The sequence below is a fragment of the Pleurodeles waltl genome, chromosome 2_2 (assembly GCF_031143425.1).
Source record: "Pleurodeles waltl isolate 20211129_DDA chromosome 2_2, aPleWal1.hap1.20221129, whole genome shotgun sequence".
Lineage (NCBI taxonomy): Eukaryota > Metazoa > Chordata > Amphibia > Caudata > Salamandridae > Pleurodeles > Pleurodeles waltl.
Genome location: NC_090439.1, coordinates 219,463,489 through 219,485,618, shown reverse-complemented (window position 1 = coordinate 219,485,618; position 22,130 = coordinate 219,463,489). Strand labels below are relative to the sequence as shown.

At 44.0% G+C, this 22,130-nt stretch overlaps 1 protein-coding gene across 29 annotated transcripts in view; it reads right to left on the bottom strand.

Moving 5' to 3' along the window:
- Positions 1 to 22,130, bottom strand: part of CTNND2 (catenin delta 2) — a 3,139,673-nt gene that overhangs the window by 320,737 nt on the left and 2,796,806 nt on the right. For 13 of the 29 annotated variants that reach the window (XM_069219651.1, XM_069219653.1, XM_069219654.1 and 10 more), the window contains one exon: positions 12,844 to 12,969. The exons of the other annotated variants lie outside the window; for them this stretch is intronic. In XM_069219651.1, coding sequence (XP_069075752.1) covers positions 12,844 to 12,969 — 126 coding nt within the window. The remainder of the gene's footprint in view (positions 1 to 12,843; positions 12,970 to 22,130) is intronic. 29 annotated transcript variants of the gene reach the window in all.

The following is a 22,130-nucleotide window of genomic DNA, read 5'->3' as shown; positions in this document are numbered from 1 at the left end:
TAATTAGGTACAGTTTGCTGAGGAAAGAGTGTGAGGCTGTCCGGAATGGATGATGCATTCAAGCAGAGTTGAGCATTATCTAAATCTTGGTGGATTTGACCTCCTGTCCTCTCCATCAATGTCTCCACTGTCACACTACAAATACTGGAATATTGGGAATACATAGGTCATTGTGGTCTGTTTTGACCTATGCTCTTTTATCATCACCTATTACTGCCTTTTTTGTTCTGAGTGAGGAGACCTTGTTCAGAATTAAGCCAAAAAGACCTATTTGTTTGGTCCAATGTCTTTTTAGCCTCTGTGATCAACTGTACATAAAACTGAAGAAAGCTTGGGGGATTTAAGAAAGCAGGAATCCTGCCATCCAACAATTTGCATGTGGATAACTGTCTCCTTTCCATTAAAATACAATGGCTAGCAAACATTGTAAGAGAATCCTTGTTGATCCTTCTTGCAAGTAAAAATAACAAAACTCCAATTCATGTTGAAAATCTGGTGAGTACACTCAATTTAGCATGTTTTTGAAGTTAGTCTAGCTGAGAATTCAGTGTAAATGAAAAAGATACTGTTTTCCCTGTAAGTGCCAGGAGTTTTCATTTTTTCATTGTTGATTAACTCATTCAGTACAAACTGACCAAGGTGGAATACAACCGGCAACCAGAAAGGTGTTTATGCCAATACCTCCTGTCAGTATACACAGGTCCTGGAGATGTCTCTGTCTTGGTTTCTCACTATCTAATCTATCTCACAAGAATTGTACTGTAATTAGAAACATATTAAGTCTCCTGTGTTAATGTGAGTTTCAGCTGCACAACCAAGCCAGGTAATGTATGTACCCTTATATTTTCATATACCTAGTCTATCTCTTAAGGTTCTTTTCTACTACCCTTGCATTTTTGTAGCATGTGAGTGGAAGTCCAGAAAAGTCTCAGCCATGTTTACGGACAAAGGACTGCCAATTAGCTGCTTCACTTTTCACACAAAGGTTCAGCTTGAAATTAATGGTGGTCTAGGATCAAGCTGCCTACATTTTGAATTTAAATCTGGAAAGATAACTCCCATACCCCCAGTGATGGAGGATCATCAAGCGGTGTGATGGTACTCCGTTGGGGGTACAGAATGTTTAGGTGCTTTAGGGATGAGAATGGTTCTTCGTTATAACTTTTTAACTGACACATCTACTGGACAATAGGCAGACATCAAGAACAAAATAACTTTGGATGCAAGGAGACCTAGGAAGGTGATAGAGCCCTCTCTCACGGAAGGTGATAGAGCCCCGGGCACAGATAGAAGCCCATAAAGCATCAAATGGTTGAGTTTAGAAGTACTCAAAGCATTAAGAGGTGTTCATACCTCCCAGCACTGAGCAGCTATTAAACTAATTAGGAGGTTTGCATCAGCAGTCATATACCATATTTATAAAGATGTTCACTTAAGCAAATCTAGAGACATCTGGTCACCTTCAAAATGCACTTGAGCAAATATATGTTAATTTAATTTCTCTTCTGTGTCTGGATCTCCAATTTCCAACCAAAGGACTGGAGGCAATAGATTTCCATTGCCTTTGGAGTCTCTAAACGAGGGGAGATAAGGGTCTATAAATCAGACAGCTGAGACCTCAAAAATATATTTATTGCCCTCCTCTCTGCAATGACCTTCTACGGACTACAGACAGAATTTTCACAAAGAAGACCTATTGTCCAAATGTTTTTGAGTGAGTACCAAGCTGACAACGAGAAAGCCTTGCTCAGTACATGTAAAGCAAATGAACCATGGATGCCCACGTGTAAAATGTCACATTCTGAAAACTAGTCATCGGTCATATGATTTTATAAAAGATTGAATAATTAATTCTTTTTACGAGGGTTGCTCTTTCAGGATAACTAACCTTAAGGACAAATATCTTCTTTGTGAATCATTTTATTTTTTTATTTATTCTTTGGCATTGATAAAGGCACATGAGTAGTCGTGAAACAGGTGTTAGCCAATTTTCCTGTGTGGCATAAACTGAATCTGCTGCATAGCTATCTTTAATAAAGTAATTAAGACAACAGAGGAATTGCATAGTGTTCAGTGTGGTACATACAAAAAACAAAAAAGAAGAGACCTCATACTCGGTCTGTTTGTAGTCTTTGGAGTCTCTTTGTCCCTCCCCTCCCCCATCTTGTGCAATGTTAAAACAAGGGCATCCAAAATGATCCACTTTTCTTTTGTACTTAAAAAGGTGCAGCAAACTCCCGTAGCTGAAGACATCTGCTCCAGTATTTGCAGAATCTTTTTTTTTTGGTCTTTGTATTATTTACCCCATGTATTCTCTCACATTGCTATGAAGACAAGGTTAGTGCATCCTTTTTGGGCTACCTAAATTTCTTTATATTTCTCAATATATGCACCCAGTCCTTACTTTACACTTCAGACTCCTGAACTGAACAGCTGTCGTCACTGAAATAGTGTTCTAGTGGTAGTCGAGTGTTATAAATGGGGTCTTTGGTTGTCAGTCAGGTTACCCCCTGTACAAGCAAGGGCCGTCATTCTAGTCAGGGTAAAGGAGAATCCCCCTCAGCTAACCCTGCTCACCCCCTTGGTAGCTTGGCACGAGCAGGCAGGCTTAACTTCAGAGTCTAGGTATAACGTATTTGTACCAACACACACATTAACTCAGTGAAAACACTACAAAATGACACAACACAGGTTTAGAAAAATATCTAATATTTATCTAAACAAAACAAGACCAATATGACAAAAAGCCAACATACACAAGTCGAGTTATGCATTTTTAAAGACTAAGGCCCTCATTACAGCCGCCCGCCCGCCAAGTTGTAACTGCTGTGCGGCCGCCAAATGTTGTTTTTCCGTGCCCAGCGATGTTGCATCAAAAATCCAGTTGCACGGTGTCAGGAAACTGCACTATGTGGAGTTGTGACATTACAACCTTTGTCAGCGGGTGTTGCAGGTCGTTTCTCCAGCGACGTTGCTTCAATCTTTCAGCTGCGATGCAGGTGGAGCGTTGATTTCAGCTGTAAAGCCGGCAGCGCGTCATTTGTTAGTCACGTCTCAGAAGGTGCATCGAAAATTTCCCAGCACGGCGGTCTGTGTGTGGACTTTCAGTCTCTGGCTGCCAGCTTCACCTTTCAAGGGCCCAGGAACTGGATAGGGCACCACTTGGCAGGGCAGGAGTCCCAGCAGAGAGTCCAGGTGCTGGCAGGGGAAGTCTTTGATGGTCTTGAGACTTCAACATCAGGAGGCAAGCTCAGGTCAAGCCCTTAGAGTTTCTTCACAAGCAGGAATGCACAACAAAGTCCAGTCTTTGTCCCCTTTCACAGGCAGAATCAGCAACTGCACGATAGCTCCACACAGCACAGTCAGAGGCAGGGCAGCACTTCTCCTCAGCTCTTCTCCTTGGCAGAGGTTCCTCTTGATTTCCAGAAGTGATCTAATTTTCAGGGGTTTGGGTGCTCTCCTTATACCCCTTTCTGGCTTTGAAGTAGACCTACTTCAAAGGAAAGTCTTTCTTGTTTGTGAGATCCTGCCCTGCCCAGGGCAAGCCCCAGACACACGCCAGGAGGCTGGAGACTGCATTGCGTGAGGGCAGGCACAGCCCTTTCAGGTGTGAGTAACCACTCTTCCCCTCCCTCCTAGCACAGATGGCTCATCAGGATATGCAGGCTGCACCCCAGCTCCTTTGTGTCACTGTCTAGAGAGAGGTGCAAACAGCCCAACTGTCAAACTAACCCAGACAGTGAATCCACAAATAGGCAGAGTCACAGAATGGTTTAAGCAAGAAAATGCCTACTTTCTAAAAGTGGCATTTTCAAACACACAATCTCAAAACCAACTTTACTAAAAGATGTATTTTTAAATTGTGAGTTCAGAGACCCCAAACTCCACATGTCCATCTGCTCCCAAAGGGAACCTACACTTTAATCATATTTAAAGGGAACCCTCATGTTAACCTATGAGAGAGATAGGCCTTGCTACAGTGAAAAATGAATTTGGCAGTATTTCACTGTCAGGACATATAAAACACATTAGTATACGTCCTATCTTAAACATACACAGCACCCTGCCCATGGTGCTACCTAGGGCCTACCTTAGGGGTGTCTTACATGTAAGAAAAGGGAAGGTTTAGGCCTGGCAAGTGGGTACACTTGCCAAGTCGAATTGGCAGTTTAAAACTGCACACACAGACACTGCAGTGGCAGGTCTGAGCCATGTGTACAGGGCTACTAATGTGGGTGGCACAACCAGTGCTGCAGGCCCACTAGCACCATTTGATTTACAGGCCCTGGGCACCTCTAGTGTACTGTACTAGGGACTTACCAGTAAATCAAATATGCCAATCACAGAAATCCAATTACACATACATTGTACATAGAAGCACTTGCACTTTAGCACTGGATAGCAGGGGTAAAGTGCTCAGATTAACACAAACAGAGTCCAGCACACATCAACAACCTGGGAAACAGAGGTAAAATGTTAGGGGAGACCACACCAAGGATGCCAAGTCTAACATCGAGCAACTGACAGACTAACTGTTGTAATCTAGTTCCAATCAAAAGCACCAGTAAGGGGCAATATCACTTGCAAATCCTGTTTCTTTCCACAGTCCTGCATCCTCAGATTGCATGTGTAAAGAAATGGCTCCCTGTTGCAGTTACCCCCCAATTTTTGCCTGAGACTGATGCTGACTTGACTGAGAAGTGTGCTGGGACCCTGCTAACCAGGCCCCAGCACCAGTGTTCTTTCACCTAAAATGTACCATTGTCTCCACAATTGGCACAACCCTGGCACCCAGGTAAGTCCCTTGTAACTGGTACCCCTGGTACCAAGGGCCCTGATGCCAGGGAAGGTCTCTAAGGGCTGCAGCATGTCTTATGCCACCCTAGGGACCCCTCACTCAGCACAGACACACTGCTTGCCAGCTTGTGTGTGCTGGAGGGGAGAAAATGACTAAGTCGACATGGCACTCCCCTCAGGGTGCCATGCCAACCTCACACTGCCTATGGCATAGGTAAGTCACCCCTCTAGCAGGCCTTACAGCCCTAAGGCAGGGTGCACTATACCACAGGTGAGGGCATAGGTGCATGAGCACTATGCCCCTACAGTGTCTAAGCAAAACCTTAGACATTGTAAGTGCAGGGTAGCCATAAGAATCTATGGTCTGGGAGTCTGTCAAAAATGAAATCCACAGCTCCATAATGGCTACACTGAATTTGGTACCAAACTTCTCAGAATAATAAACCCACACTGATGCCAGTGTTGGATTTATTAAAAAATGCACACAGAGTGCATCTTGGAGATGCCCCCTGTATTTTACCCAATTGTTCAGTGCAGGACTGACTGGTCTGTGCCAGCCTGCTGCTGAGAGACGAGTTTCTGACCCCATGCGGTGAGAGCCTTTGTGCTCTCTGAGGACAGAAACAAAAGCCTGCTCTGGGTGGAGGTGCTTCACACCTCCCCCCTGCAGGACCTGTAACACCTAGCAGTGAGCTTCAAAGGCTCAGGCTTCGTGTTACAATGCCCCAGGGCACTCCAGCTAGTGGAGATGCCCGCCCCCTGGACACAGCCCCCACTTTTGGCGGCAAGTCCAGGAGAGATAATGAGAAAAACAAGGAGGAGTCACTGGCCAGTCAGGACAGCCCCTAAGGTGTCCTGAGCTGAGGTGACTCTGACTTTTAGAAATCCTCCATCTTGCAAATGGAGGATTCCCCCAATAGGATTAGGGATGCGCCCCCCTCCCATTGATTCCAATTGAAAACCCGACGTGTGTTTGCACACTGCACCCGGCCGCCCCGTGCTGCTGAGGGTGTACTTTCTGTGCTAACTTGTGTCCCCCCCGGTGCCCTACAAAACCCCCCTGGTCTGCCCTCCGAAGACGCAGGTACTTACCTGCTGGCAGACTGGAACCGGGGCACCCCCTTCTCCATTGAAGCCTATGCGTTTTGGGCACCACTTTGAACTCTGCATCTGACCGGCCCTGAGCTGCTGGTGTGGTAACTTTGGGGTTGCTCTGAACCCCCAACGGTGGGCTACCTTGGACCTAAACCTGAACCCCATAGGTGGTTTACTTACCTGCAAGAACTAACAATTACTTACCTCCCCTAGGAACTGTGAAAATTGCACTGTGTCTAGTTTTAAAATAGCTATATGTGTTTTATTTGAAAAGTATATATGCTATTGTGATTATTCAAAGTTCCTAAAGTACTTACCTGCAATACCTTTCATGCAAAGTATTACATGTAGAATTTGAACCTGTGGTTCTTAAAATAAACTAAGAAAATATATTTTTCTATACAAAGACCTATTGGCCTGGAATTGTCTCTGAGTGTGTGTTCCTCATTTATTGCCTGTGTGTATGTACAACAAATGCTTAACACTACTCCTTTGATAAGCCTACTGCTCGACCACACTACCACAAAATAGAGCATTAGTATTATCTCTTTTTGCCACTATCTTACCTCTAAGGGGAACCCTTGGACTCTGTGCATACTATTCCTTACTTTGAAATAGTGCATACAGAGCCAACTTCCTACAGCATGCTATATCAAAAATTCTCCTCAATGTTGCTAAAACTATGCATGAGAAAATTACATTCACCTAAAACGTCTGATTGTTGCCACTCCTCCACAGCAAACTCCTTTGTAAGTAATACCTCTGCATCCCCCATAGCTCAGTGTTTCCCAAACGTTTCAGAATTACAGCCACATTTTCCAAAGAACAAATCTTTAATGATCCCCCTCTCTTTAAAGTTCATGAGATGGAGGATTTTTTAATGTAATAACACAAATTGTTTGTAAACGTCACAACTAAGAACATGCCTTTCGCAAGCAGACCTATAGCCAAAATACTGATCTGCCCATAAAATGGAAAGATGGTGATCTGCACAGAAGGCTGGATCTGGAACACTTTTCAGAGTGGGGTGCTGGCCTGTGGCATCCAGTACTAAAATCACAAGACCTCATGTCATTATAGTTGTCATCAGTGATATTATTAAAAATGTCATAAAACATGTAGTAAGTGTTGTAATATCGAAGGTCCCCCTGAGTCGTTCTAGGGCTCGGGAGGGGAGCCCCAATTTCCCCTCCCCAAAGAACTCACCTGCCCCAGGGAATGGGTTACCTGGGCTGTTCTGTAGCACAGGGAGACAAGCCCACTCCCCCTTAAAGAAAATAACATCAGCTCCGGGGCCTTCAAATGGGTCGGAAAGGGTAGCTGTGCGCCCTCTCCCCAAAAAACTGACAACAGCTCGAGGGTATGGGGTCCTGGAGCTCATGGGTGAGGCACATACACCCCTCTCTAAAAATAAATGTTGCTGAATTTATGGTCATGTCCCACCTCAAAGGGCTCTTATTTGAAAAGGGCCGGAGTCCATACCGGTTTTTTTGTTGTTAATTTTACCACGGATCTGCTGTAACATTAAAAAACAAAATCTGTTTTTGGCCCAAGAGTGGGTTCCTCTGGTCTGGGACCTTCCCCACCCAAACAGGGGGCTTAGGGTTTCCCACATCCTGCCCCTTATATGTTCTTTTAATTATTTTTTCGGGACAGGGGATTTAGTACCAACGTCCAAAAGTGGCTGCACAACATTTGTTTTATGGGAGACAGCCAATCAGATCTAATCTTTAGATCTGTTGAGTCCGCAGATCCTTCACGGCCTGAAATATACATAGATTTGGAATCCTAATTTCTCAAAAACTACAGAACAGATTTACAACAGTTTACAAAAAGCACACTTTCTCGTTAAAGATCTAGCTTTTTGCAAAATGTAGTGTTTGGGGAAACACTAAATTTTGGGCACCCCTTTCTCTCTGCCTGCACTTGACAGATCACACTGAAACATTCTACGAAGGAGCTGAGGTGAATGTGACTTTTTTAGTCAAAGGTTTTGTGAAGATTTGCCAAATGCCACCACAGTTATTAGTAAACTGAAAAAACAATCCTACAGAAGCGATATATATATATATATATATATATAATGTTTTTGTTTGCAGTTTACATTACATTACACAATGTCATATTAATTTTATTCTAAGCACAGGATATTAGGTGTTTTGCTCAGAATGAGAGGATGTGAAGTCAACCCAGGACACAAATCTTGTTCCCCACCCAGATCCAAAGTTGGCAGCTCCAAATTCCTCAGTTTACATGTGGAAGACATGCACAAGTTTTAAGGTTGTGTATCTTCATGTATGGTGAGCACATTCTCTGCTAAAATGGCTTTGTGAAGTTAACAATACAGCAGCAACAAACACTGGAAGATTTACTCAGAGTCTTGCTTTAGTATACGTTCAAGAGTTTGTTTAAAAACTAAGTTCAGGGATATTGTTTATCACCTATGCACTGGTGCACAAACTGTGCTAATAATTTTAAATATAACTCACACATAGACCAGGACTTTGGCGACCATCCAAAAATCGTCTGGACCCACAGTTTGGGAAACTTTGCTCTAGCTTACTTATTATTCCCACCAGCGGTCTGCATAAACTCACACGTCCTGTACTCACAACTGATTGCTACTAATTTAATAGACCATAAAGAAACTGTAGTAATTGCATGGAATGGTTCTCTTGAGAGAACATGATTGATTCCGATAACCAACGGACCCTGGACTAGCCACTTGAGTTTCGAGAGCAGCATGCTGCCCGGTATAAAGTACTTTAATGCCCAAGATGGCAGTGCTGCATCAGATCTCTGGGCGAATGCCTGGTTCTCTGTCTGTGAGCAACTTCTAGGGAGGTCAGGCTCCACATAGGTTGAGAGGGGGACAGAGGAAAGATGATCAACCAGGTGGGTGCACAGCATTTACACAAGCCAGTGGCAGACTGGAAACAGCTACTGAGCAACTGATTGAGTTCTTGTGGAAGGCTGGCCAGCAGACTGCTGGGAGGAAAGAAAGGGCTATAGCCTGTGGGACATAGTTAGGGACTATTGAGAGCGCAGATGGGCAGACACGACAGACCTGTTGAGGACTGTGGTATAACTGCAGCCCCAGTGATTGTCTGGAAGGCCCTTGGGGACTGTGATGTCCAATAATTGTAGCCAGAGGAGTATTGGCCATCACCATTGGGGCTAAAATTGGCCTCAAACCAAGAGAGAAGCTAGGTTACTCATATGAGGCAGGTGTGGTGCCTTGGACACCATTCGCTTTACACATATGACTGGAAGAAGTGATACTACAACCGGGATCACTTTGGCTGGTGTTCTGGCTTTGACCTTTCTTAAACAAACTATGGACTTGGAGGGAGCGTTAGAAAAAAGCAACAATAGAAAAAGTATTTTTTTGATCCTTGATGTAAGGTAAAAAGAAGAGTAAGTACAGGGAAATAATTTACTGGAGACAAGTGGGGAGCAGGAACTCACACCAGGGGCTTGAGTTCTCCTGCACTTCATCTATGCAATGAGAGTGGAAATGGAGAAAATATCAAAAAATAGTGAGAGCTTTAAGACTATCGAAAAGAAGAATTGCAGAATATAACAAATAGAGTGACAGTAATAAGAAAAGCAGGATATATTGAGGAACACCTTGAAAGAAGCAGAACTCAAAATAAAAGAGACAACTGCTTCTGTAGAAATCCTCAAGCCTTCACATTTACTATGTCTGATAAACTTGTGCTCCAGAACTCTAAAACTGAAAATCTGGATAACCTGCACAGAGGTCCCAAGATAAGGGTTCTCAGAGTTAAGACAGAGAGAAATCTGTACAAGTTTGAAAGAACTGCTTGAACTGGACAATGAGAGCATCTCTCAAGAGGAGGTAAATGCCATCAAACTGCTGCAAGGAAGAGTCAGAAATAATGTGAAAGCTAACAGAACTGTTTTAGTCAATCCTCTTAATGAAAAACAGCTGAGTAAAGTTCTGCAAGTTGCAATCAGGACAGCGAAAGTGATACTTGAGCCCATATTTATACTTTTTTAGTGCAGCATTTGCGTCATTTTTTTATGAAAAAGCGGCGCAAACTTACATAATACAATTATATTTTGTTAGTTTGCGCCGCTTTTGCATCACAAAATGACACAAATGTGGTGCTAAAAAAGTATAAATATGGGTCTTGGTGTATCCTGACTTCTCGTTTTTCCAGACCTCAACATAGTTTTCTAGTAGACACGCCCTTTTGGAGATCAAAAAGACTGGCAAATAGAGGCATTTTGGCCTAAGGTGGTTTTCCCATAATGCTGAGAGCAAATATTGGTAGCAAGAAGTTTGTGTTCTCACAGGCAGACTCAGCAGCTTAAATAGGATCTTTGCTAACAACCTGTTAAATACATACCTAGACGATTGACTGGCACACCTAGGTATTTGAACACAATGAGAGCCTAAGCCCTACTGGGCTTGTGGCTTTTCACTGCAAAGAACGTATGATGCGGACAGGTTTTTTTCTTGGGATAATTCACAGTGTTCTTGATATATGTGTTCTCAAACTCCCCATCTCCCCAAGGCCCCCGCTCCCAGATGGCTTGGCCCTCTGTGTCAGACATATGAGCTCTTTTCCAGAGTATGGTTTAAATTATATTCAATCAGGTGGAACATTGTGCATACAAGGAGGTGCTCTGGAACTGTGTCTAATATATGATATTTGTATGAGGCACTCCCCTGTTTGTTTGGCTGTGATTTTAATAAAATGAATGAAACCTAAAAAGTGTATGCTAAAGATTCTCCTTTGATTAATATGTGGGGAACAGTTTTCAATCTATATGGTGAATTCTAAACGTGTGCTAAAGGACGTACTTTGTCATAATTATTTGGTTACACTACACAGAAACATGACATACTTCATATACTAAGTGTTTGGTACATGGTTTGTGAGGATCAAACAGGGGACTCATCCAAAAATACCCATAAACATACAGTGAGTTATCCACTGAGTTCAGTTCTCCTTTGTGGATTTTTGTTTTGCGTTCTGTCCATCGGGTGATGGTCTCTACGAGCTAAGGGTGTCAAATATTCAGAAACACAACTGAGGTATTTGCGATCCATCCAAAAACAAGTGTACAGTAATAGTAATGGCCATACTTATCACTCTCAATGCTGACTAAAACAATGTCTCATTCACTCCTAATCTGTATGCTCTTAGTAACTCACTTTCTTCTCTTTCATCTTATTGGCTGTCAAATTATCATCAATATCAAGGAACTTGAGATATTAAAATGTGCATTGCTTGAATGTCAGGGACTTCTAAAGTGTAAACCAGACTGTAAGGTACCTGGGTGGTGTAAAGTAGGGCTAGGGTTACAGGCAGAGACAAAAGTGATTCTGAAGATATTGTAGCACAAGCTTAAGGCAGTTAGTGTTGGGGTTGAGTGGGCTGGTGGGGTGGTGGGGCAGGGAGATGTTACACAATAGTAGAAACATAAGAGAAGTGTCTGATTTTTGTTCAGTATTTTCTTGGGCAAATGTTCTACCTCAATTTTTAATGGACTCCAATTGGTGGCCGGACGAACATGGACCTACACCCAGCACCCATGTCAGGAATCTCTGAATAATCATCAACAGCAAACTGGATATGAATGCTCAAGTCAACACTATCTCTGCATCTTGCTTCCGCACTCTGAAGGTGCTGAGGAATATCCTAAAATGGCTTCCCAGCAACACTAGAAAAAACGGCACTCACACCCAAGTCACCAGCAAAATGGACTATGAGAACATCTTCTAGGCTGTGATTTCCAAGCAACTCATTAGAAGACTACAAACCACCCACAACTCAGCAGTCGTAGCCATTCTCAGCCTTCAACGCAGAACTTACCTCACACCACACCTCAGGGAACTCCAATAGCTCCCAATCACAAACACACTCATTTCAAACTCCTCATACACACATTCAAGGCACTACACAACTCAGGTCCCGCCTACATGAGTCCCATCTTCGGCCAACCACCCAGATAACTCTGCTCCTCAGGGCCTTTACTGGCACACATCCCAAGCATCCACAGAATCAGATCAGGAGGACTAGCATCCTCTTATGTCACTCCTAAAGTATGGAACGGTCTCCTATACCTCATCAGAGCCTCCTCCTCTCTTCTTGAAATCCACAAGAAGCTGAAGGCGTGGCTTTTCTATTAACCAACTAACCAGCCTACCATACACAGGGCTAGGCACGTACAGCTGCTCAGTGCAGTATACCTTCAGGGGTGATAATGCGCTTTACATATACATATAACAATGATGACCAGATTATAAACATTCATGTAGATGCTTATAACCTAGATCACTTTCATTGTTAGCTGTTGATGATTAAACGTTTACACTAATTTATATACTAAGTTGTCTAGGCTACCTAAATTGAAGTTTATCCCTTGTTTGTAAGATTTGTAGTAAAACTAAACATATTTTCAGATATGGATCTCGCTCCTCTGTCACTGCAATATATATCGTTACTAGTATGTGGTAAGGGGACATGACGTTTACCTAAGCTGTTTCCTCACAAGAAAACAAATTCTTCAAAGAAACTATTTTCAAGAAAATATTTGACAATATTTTAAAAAGCTGGTATTTCAAATTATTTTGCTAGGTTGTTATTCATTATGTGTACATAGCAATGTGCATGTTTGGTTAATTATGAGTTTGGTTCAGAATTGACCTGGGAAAATGATATATTTAATAATATGAAGGAATCAACAATAAATGTGCATTGTTTGACATGTTGGTAGCAATTAGTGGCTGTGATTTACAGGGAACATTTAAGGATTGAGAACAGTGCGTCTTAAAATGTATTTCATCCTCGTTAAAGCTTTGTTATTCCTTCCATGTACAGTAATGCAACAAAGAATGAACAGGAATACAATCCATTTTCTAACTACAATAGAAAAGACAATCAATAAACACTGGTCAATTGACAGCCTGAATACCTGGGTCGGGGAATAGGTTCTGGTGTCTTGGCCCTGGGTGAGGGAATTTTGACCTTGCCATGTCCCAGAATGTTGGGTGGGTGACATTCCTCTGTCCTCAGCCCCTCTGATGTCTGAGACCTCTCGCTGCCATAAATTAATCAATCAGTCAGTTATTTATCATTTCATCAGCTACTGTACATTTACAAAGAACTAGAAATTAAATCCACAGACAATTGTCTCTAATTACTCGAAGTATGCATATTTCATAGACAGCTTTCTAGTATAATACTCATTTCTGAAAATGTATGTATGTTTCCTCTAAATGTCTTAGGTGAAATACAAAAGCCTAATAACATAGTCATTTTAACCGCTAGACTGTTACTTTTTAAATACAGTTTAATAATGTCACATTCAATAAACGTTATGCAGTTTTTATGGAATCGTCAATTTGGAGCTGTGTGAAAAAATACCTTTTGCGATCTAAACACTTTATTTTTTGAGACTTCGGTTATTCAAATATTTCTGGGCCAATGACACACAAGGCCACCTCGAAACTGTCTATCTTCGCTTCATTAAACGCCTGTCAGAAATGCGCTCCAGCTATTGTTTGGCAGTTCAGCGGTGAAGGACGCATGCTCCTTGAAGAAGGGCGGCTTTCAAACGTATATGGAACCAGAGAGACTGTGTTCTGTCAACCGAAAGAGTGAAGTCGCCAAAGACTCATGCGCTATTCAGAGAATAATAAGTGTTTGTGCATTAAAAATGAAAAGCTATATATCTTATACATGCATTGCTTCTTCTCTATAAAAACACATTTTTAAATCCGAGGGTTTATGAGGCTAGTAGTTTGGCTTTAAATGGCTAAATCCTTGCTAATGCCCTTGGAAAACAAAAAAAACAATTTTATGGGACAGTAGAACCCTCGCCATCGAGATTATAATTGCACCGAAAATGTTATTTTATGTAATTTCGACCTCATGTGCAAGACTAGTCCTTTAACAAAGTTCGCTTTGTGTGAGTGGCAAGTAGAAAGGATCACATAAAAGGTGATGCAAATACGTGTATGTGCCACAGCACAAAACTGTATTAAGTTCATGATACAAAACTAGGGTTGAGAGCAGCTAATTGAGAGACAGCAATTATTAAAGCTGCTGTAAGAACTGGCCGCACGAAAAGCTGTACAGTTTGGTAAACAACCAACACTAAGTATATGTCCATACGCCCACCGCCCAGCAATTTAGAGCTCTTTTAGCATATTTTGCTTTTTAAAATACATTTTACATGGCTTGGTCTAAATATGCTTTGTGTAAATGAAATCTTTCCTACAAGACTACTTGGTCGTCTGGTACTGTGTAATCTAACGAGCGAACCACGTGATAGGCGGTGCCCGCCCAGTGGGGAAGGGTTTTGCACTGACAACTATATTCAGTCTGTGGACACAAAACAAGGTCCACAGGCACCACTTTGAAAATATAATAGGGGTCTTGCCCATTGGGTGCAAAGTGTGCAGATTTAGAGGGAAAAGGTGTACACCAGGGCATTGAAACAGTGTGTGCCCCCTGCTCACAACCCGCTGGGCATTCTCACGTAACAGTTCAGGCTGATACTGCAGGGAGGGGTAATATGCACAGTACACTGATAAGAGTCATGCCCTGTGAGCTGTGCTCGCTAGGCACGGCTGCAGACTAAGCATTGTATGTTCTTTTGATATAGCCTATGTGCAGTTTTTACTGGGCATTGCCAGAGACCATACCCTAGTGGTAGTAGAGACAGGGGCACTATGCACAGGCTTTTCCAAACACCTTGTCCTGCATGTGCTACATACAAGGCGCCAGGGCATGTCCTGTGTGTCACATGCACCAGCATGTAGCAGCCATGAGGCATGGCCATAAGCCAATAATGGAATGCTTAACACCTCTTTATGTAATAAAGTCTCTCTACTTGAGCCTTAATGACAAATTAACAACATCAATTTCGAAACATTTCAACATTCAGGGTACAGTGACATAGTTAACTTTGAACAATGTAGGAGGTAACTTTGAGCAATGTAGGATAGATGGGTAACATTTGTTTTCCTCCAATGAATTTTGACAGATGCAAGTACTATCATAGAAGGATATATACCATTTTGCTCTAAGGGTGGATGACAAATAAGATGATCTCTGTCCTTCCTAAGTTCATCTAGTAAGATAGACAATCTAGATCACAATGAAGACTAAGGGCCTGGTTTAGAGTTTGGAGGATGGGGTTACTCTGTCACAAATGTGACGGGTATCCCGCTCGCCAAATTCCGATTCCATTATATTCTATGGGAATCATAATATGGCAGATGGGATATTTGGCACATTTGTGACAGAGTAACCAGTGCACCAGACTCTAAATCAGGCCCTCAGTGGTAATCGCATGAATGTCTAATCTGGTCAGGGAGGTATGCAGGTATAATGATTTTAACATAATCTAAACGGCAAGATAATATGTTACAGACAAATATTTTAGTTCCTTTTGATCAATGGATGACTGGTACTACGGTGCTTATCTGTCCTCTTCTGCAGAGACGACCAGCTGCACTCAGCATGCAAGTGATCACTGCCTTTAGCTGGGGTCTAAACTTTAGCATTGGTACTGCTGGTGGTACCGAAAGCACAACTGTGCTTGTCTTCAGTGCTCTGTCGGAGAGGTGGAAGCAAGTGGCAGGAGGTGGAATCAGACATTTTAAGGCATGGGCAAACTGGGCACTGGCCCAGGGCCCCAGCCTTTCAAGCCCCTTCCCCCATAGAGCCAGCTCTGTTCTGCAGACAGATGTGCCCTGATGACCTTGAATAATTGCTAAGCGGTGAGAGAGCATAACTTGGCTGTGCCATTATGCATTTCAGAAATGAAACAAAAATGTAATCAGCTGCTGCATATATATTGTGTGTTTAAATGTATTCATGTAAACTGGTGCACTGAAAAGTCATATAATTAAAGTGCACTTATAAGTAGAAAAGTAGAAAAGTCATATGCAAGCCACATCTATGCAGTATTACTCAATGTATTGGTATTATGATGTCTTAGTTAAAGGATATTTTCATAGTTAACCAGGAGCCGTGAAGACGAACTCCCCTCCGGATTCCTGGACACAGGAGTGATCCAAGATCATTCTGGTGCCTGGTCCCATAGATGAAAGGCTAATGAGAGTTGCACATTTCAAACTGTGCACGGACAGGGGAAGTTGCTGCTGATTATGTCAGTTAATAAGGTTCTGCAGATATTAAAGTAGTGTTTAGCTAGTTAGAGGCATGCAGATTCCTTATACTTTTTGACTAGAGCGGACCCTTAGAGACTTAGAGAGGTACAGACCTCTTTTCCTTTGCTTAGCTGAAGTGGCTTTATGCTACACACATCTCTCTTCTGCAGAACTTCTACTGAGGTTTCTGTGATGCTGACATTATTTATTCATATTGCTATGTCCACTATTTCGAGTTGTCTTAGGTTTTCCCTTAGCATACTGGAATAGTTAGATTACTTAGACTTAAATAATTAGGAAGGAGGATAGAAATCTGGAATCTGATCATCCAGTACTTTTTCTTATCTTTTGTATTGCCGCTACAGAGGTTTTGGTATGCCTTATGCTTGTACAATTTAATCTGATTCAACGCTATTATTCACCTGTGGTGATTCTGTACTTATATAGTATGTTTTTGCAACTCATTTAACCTCTTAAATGCGGGCGTCGGCCACTGGCCGACGCCCACACACCCTCCCTGGTGCGGGTCACGACCAGTGGCCGACACCAGGAAGGGCATTAATAAATCCTCGGGTGCGTCGCACCCGAGGATTTATTTTTTATTTTTTTCCCCCCCCCGGGAGACACGGAAGCAACCGTGTCTCCCCCCGCCCCCCACCCGCCCCTTTGTGACGTCAGCGCGCCGCGAGGCGCGCTGACGTTGCAAAGGTGTTTTCCCCATGAAAGCAGGAAGCAGCCTTGCGGCCGCTTCCTGCTTTCATGGGGAAAACGGCCTTTTTCACGTTCGGGAAGGCCTCGTAAGAAAGGGGAGAGTCTCCCCTTTCTTACGAGGCCTTCCTGAAAGTGTTTCCTGGCCCCCGATCGCAGCACAGCTGCGATCGGGGGCCAGGAAACCCCACTAGACACCAGGGATTTCACTTTTGGGGGGCAGCCCCCCCCGGAAAACGGGCCGCCCCCCCCCCCCCGGCATAATTTTCCTAAAAAAATAAAAAGGTAGGTGCCCCCTGGGGAGGGGGGGGGGGCGCGATCGCGCCCCCCCCCCCCCCAGGGGATTTTTTTTTTTTTCAAAAAAAATTAAAAAAAAATTAAAAAATGAAATGACAGGGGGTCGCCCGTGGGCAGGGTGACCCCCTGTGGGGGCAATTTTTTTTTTAGATGTTGTAGGGTTTCCCTGGGGGCCATTTTGGCCCCCAAGGAAACCATACAACAACTAAAAAAAAATATATGTATATATCTATATATATATATCTATGTAGATAGATATATCTAGGTACATGGATATATCTATAGATATATCTATGTAGATATATATTTATATATATATATATATAGGTAGATCTGTATCAAAGAGATTTATAAAGCGCGCTACTCACCTGTGAGGGTCTCAAGGCGCTGGGGGGGGGGAACGGGGGGGAGGGAAAGGGGCTAGGAGGTTCACTGTTCAAAAAGCCAGGTTTTGAGGCCCTTCCTGAAAAGAAGTAGGTTTTGGGTCTTGCGAATGTGAGTTGTGAGTGCGTTCCATGTTTTGGGTGCAATGTAGGAGAAGGATCTGCCCCCGGTGGTGGTGTGTTTGATGCGGGGGTCAGAGGCGAGAGAGAGGTCAGCTGAACGGACGTTTCGTGTGGGGGTGTGGAAGGTGACTCTCGTTGAGGTAGGCAGGGCCTGTGTTGTGGAGTGATTTGTGTGTGAGGATGAGGTCTTGAAGGTGATCCTTTTGTCAATGGGGAGCCAGTGGAGGGATTTGAGGTGTGGAGAGATGTGTTCGTGTCGGTGGAGGTCGAGGATGAGTCGTGCTGCTGAGTTCTGGATGCGTGTAGTTTGCACTTGAGTTTTAGAGTGGTGCCGGCGTAGAGGGCGTTTCTGTAATCAAGCCTGCTGCTGATGAGTGCGTGAGTGACAGTTTTTCTGGTCTCTGTGGGGATCCATTTTAATGTTTTTCAGTATACGGAGTTTGTTGAAGCATGAGGAGGTAAGAGCGTTGATTTGTTGGGTCATAGAGAGGGAGGAGTCTAGGATGATGCTGAGGTTGCGTGCGTAGTTGGCGGGGGTGGGTGCAGGGCCTAGCGTGGTGGGCCACCATGGGGGGTCCCAGGTTTTTTTGGTGAGGGCCAAAGAGGATTATTTCGGTTTTGCTTGAGTTGAGTTTCAGGTGGTTGGCTGTCATATATACATCACTTTTGTCAATATGTGTGTGGTTTCCCTGGGGGGAAAAGGGTCCGACTTGTCTAGTGGCAGTTTTAGTGCCATAAAGAAGCGCAGAAGGTTTATATGCCTACTGCAAAGAGCACATCTGTATTTTATGTAAATAGCTGAGTACATTAGTAAAGTCTATGGAGAGATGAAGGGCACTTTTGCTGGGTGGTAATGAGGTAATCCGAGGAGGAGGGAGTGGGAGCACCAATAATGATTGTTGGACTGGGCGCAGGAGGTGCTAAAGACTGTGACGAATGGTATGTGACAAGGTGTTTTTTGAGTGTCTTGAAAGTATGTGCTGATTGAGGGAAGAAGCGCAGGTAAGGTGGCCTCTACTGTTGCACGTATCTCACACACACCATCGATTTTGTGACTGTCTACGTAGGCTAGTGTTTTAGAGCAACAGTTTAGCCAATAGCAGAGATGGCATCTTGATGGATGACTGCTACCTGCACTCGGGTTATAGAGGACCGCTCTGACATAGGATCAGAGACTGAGACATCAGATACTGAGACAGCATCTGAGGGATAGGACAATGGCGCAGACTCTGGGAGTGATTTTTCAGTCAGAGGAGTCCCATTCGAAAACTCCTCTTCCAGTACATTATGAGGGAGGTGATGAGGACAGTCCTGCTGTCCCTTCGCAAGCTGTTCGTGCAACTGGGTAATAGTGGGTTAGGCCAACCCAGAGAGCAGGTGAATGCGGCGGCAAGCAGAGAGAGAGTGCTCTCTTGGGAGCTCACCAATTTAGTTCAGCCCCAAATTCCACCACCCAAATCATATTGTGGAGACATCAAAATTGTCTATGGCAAAACAAACTGGTTTTGTAAGGCAGGCACCTGTGTTTTTGGTCCTGGATTCGGCGGCCATATAGAGAAACACACTAAACCCAAACATTTCTGGAAACTAGACATTCGGGGGAGTCCACAGAGGTGTGACTTGTGTGGATTCCCCAAAGTTTTCTTACCCAGAATACCCTGCAAAGCTGAAATGTTGAGAAAAAACTCTATTTTTCTCGCATTTCTGTCACACAAACTACAGGAATATGCTGGGATCCACAACATTCCTACCACCCAGTGACTCCTCACCTGTCCTGATAAAAACACTACCCCACTTGAGTGCCTACACCTAGTGCCTGTGTCAGGAATGGATCACCCCAGGGTCAACAGCTGCCTCACGTAAGGACCAACATTGACCGTTGTGTGATCTACTCCTGTCGCAGGCACCAGGCCTAACCACACAAGTGAGGTATCATATTTATCGGGAGACTTGGGGGAACGCTGGGTGGAAGGAAATTTGTGGCTCCCCTCAGATTCCAGAACTTTCTGTCACCGAAATGTGTGGAAAACGTGGTATTTTAGCCACATTTTGAGGTTTGCAAAGGATTCTGGGTAACAGAACCTGGTCCGAGCCCCACAAGTCACCTCATCTTGGATTCCCCTGGGTTTCTAGTTTACAAAAATGTGCTGGTTTGCTAGGTTTCCCCAGGTGCCGGCTGAGCTAGAGGCCAAAATCCACGGGTAGGCACTGTTTTCTATGAAAAAATGTGATGTGTCCACGTTCTGTTTTGGGGCATTTCCTGTCGCGGGCGCTAGGCCTACCCACACAAGTGAGGTATCATTTTTATCGGGAGACTTAGGGGAACGCCGGGTGGAAGGAAATTTGTGGCTCCTCTCAGATTCCAGAACTTTCTGTCACCGAAATGTGAGGAAAACTTGTTTTTTTGGCCACTTTTTGAGGTTTGCAAAGGATTCTGGGTAACAGAACCTGGTCCGAGCCCCGCAAGTCACCCCTCCTTGGATTCCCCTAGGTCTCTAGTTTTCAGAAATGCACAGGTTTGGTAGGTTTCCCTATGTGCCGGCTGAGCTAGAGGCCAAAATCTACAGGTAGGCACTTCTCAAAAAACACCTCTGTTTTCTTCCAAAAATTTGGATGTGTCCACGTTGCGCTTTGGGGCGTTTCCTGTCGTGGGCGCTAGGCCTACCCACACAAGTGAGGTATCATTTTTATCGGGAGACTTGGGGGAACGCCGGGTGGAAGAAAATTTGTGGCTCCTCTCAGATTCCAGAACTTTCTGTCACCGAAATGTGAGGAAAACTTGTTTTTTTAGCCACTTTTTGAGGTTTGCAAAGGATTGTGGGTAACAGAACCTGGTCCGAGCCCCGCAAGTCACCCCTCCTTGTATTGCCCTAGGTCTCTAGTTTTCAGAAATGCACAGGTTTGGTAGGTTTCCCTAGGTGCCGGCTGAGCTAGAGGCCAAAATCTACAGGTAGGCACTTCTCAAAAAACACCTCTGTTTTCTTCCAAAAATTTTGATGTGTCCACGTTGCGCTTTGGGGCGTTTCCTGTCGCGGGCGCTAGGCCTACCCACACAAGTGAGGTATCATTTTTATTGGGAGACTTGGGGGAACGCCGGGTGGAAGGAAATTTGTGGCTCCTCTCAGATTCCAGAACTTTCTGTCACCGAAATCTGAGGAAAACTTGTTTTTTTAGCCACTTTTTGAGGTTTGCAAAGGATTCTGGGTAACAGAACCTGGTCCGAGCCCCGCGAGTCACCCCTCCTTGGATTGCCCTAGGTCTCTAGTTTTCAGAAATGCACAGGTTTGGTAGGTTTCCCTAGGTGCCGGCTGAGCTAGAGGCCAAAATCTACAGGTAGGCACTTCTCAAAAAACACCTCTGTTTTCTTCCAAAAATTATGATGTGTCCACGTTGCGCTTTGGGGCGTTTCCTGTCGCGGGCGCTAGGCCTACCCACACAAGTGAGGTATCATTTTTATCGGGAGACTTGGGGGAACGCCGGGTGGAAGGAAATTTGTGGCTCCTCTCAGATTCCAGAACTTTCTGTCACCGAAATCTGAGGAAAACTTGTTTTTTTAGCCACTTTTTGAGGTTTGCAAAGGATTCTGGGTAACAGAACCTGGTCCGAGCCCCGCGAGTCACCCCTCCTTGTATTGCCCTAGGTCTCTAGTTTTCAGAAATGCACAGGTTTGGTAGGTTTCCCTAGGTGCCGGCTGAGCTAGAGGCCAAAATCTACAGGTAGGCACTTCTCAAAAAACACCTCTGTTTTCTTCCAAAAATTTTGATGTGTCCACGTTGCGCTTTGGGGCGTTTCCTGTCGCGGGCGCTAGGCCTACCCACACAAGTGAGGTATCATTTTTATCGGGAGACTTGGGGGAACGCCGGGTGGAAGGAAATTTGTGGCTCCTCTCAGATTCCAGAACTTTCTGTCACCGAAATGTGAGGAAAACTTGTTTTTTTAGCCACTTTTTGAGGTTTGCAAAGGATTCTGGGTAACAGAACCTGGTCCGAGCCCCGCAAGTCACCCCTCCTTGGATTCCCCTAGGTCTCTAGTTTTCAGAAATGCACAGGTTTGGTAGGTTTCCCTATGTGCCGGCTGAGCTAGAGGCCAAAATCTACAGGTAGGCACTTTGGAAAAAACAGCTGTGTTTTCTATAAAAAAAATAGGATGTGTCCATGTTGTGTTTTGGGGCATTTCCTGTCGCGGGCACTAGGCCTACCCACACAAGTGAGGTATCATTTTTATCGGGAGACTTGGGGGAACACAGAATAGCAAAACAAGTGTTATTGCCCCTTATCTTTCTCTACATTTTTTCCTTCCAAATATAAGAGAGTGTGTAAAAAAGACGTCTATTTGAGAAATGCCCTGCAATTCACATGCTAGTATGGGCACCTCGGAATTCAGCGATGTGCAAATAACCACTGCTCCTCAAAACCTTATCTTGATCCCATTTTGGAAATGCAAAGGTTTTCTTGATACCTCTTTTTCACTCTTCATATTTCAGCAAATGAATTGCTGTATACCCAGTATAGAATGAAAACCAACTGCAGGGTGCAGCTTATTTATTGGCTCTGGGTACCTAGGGTTCT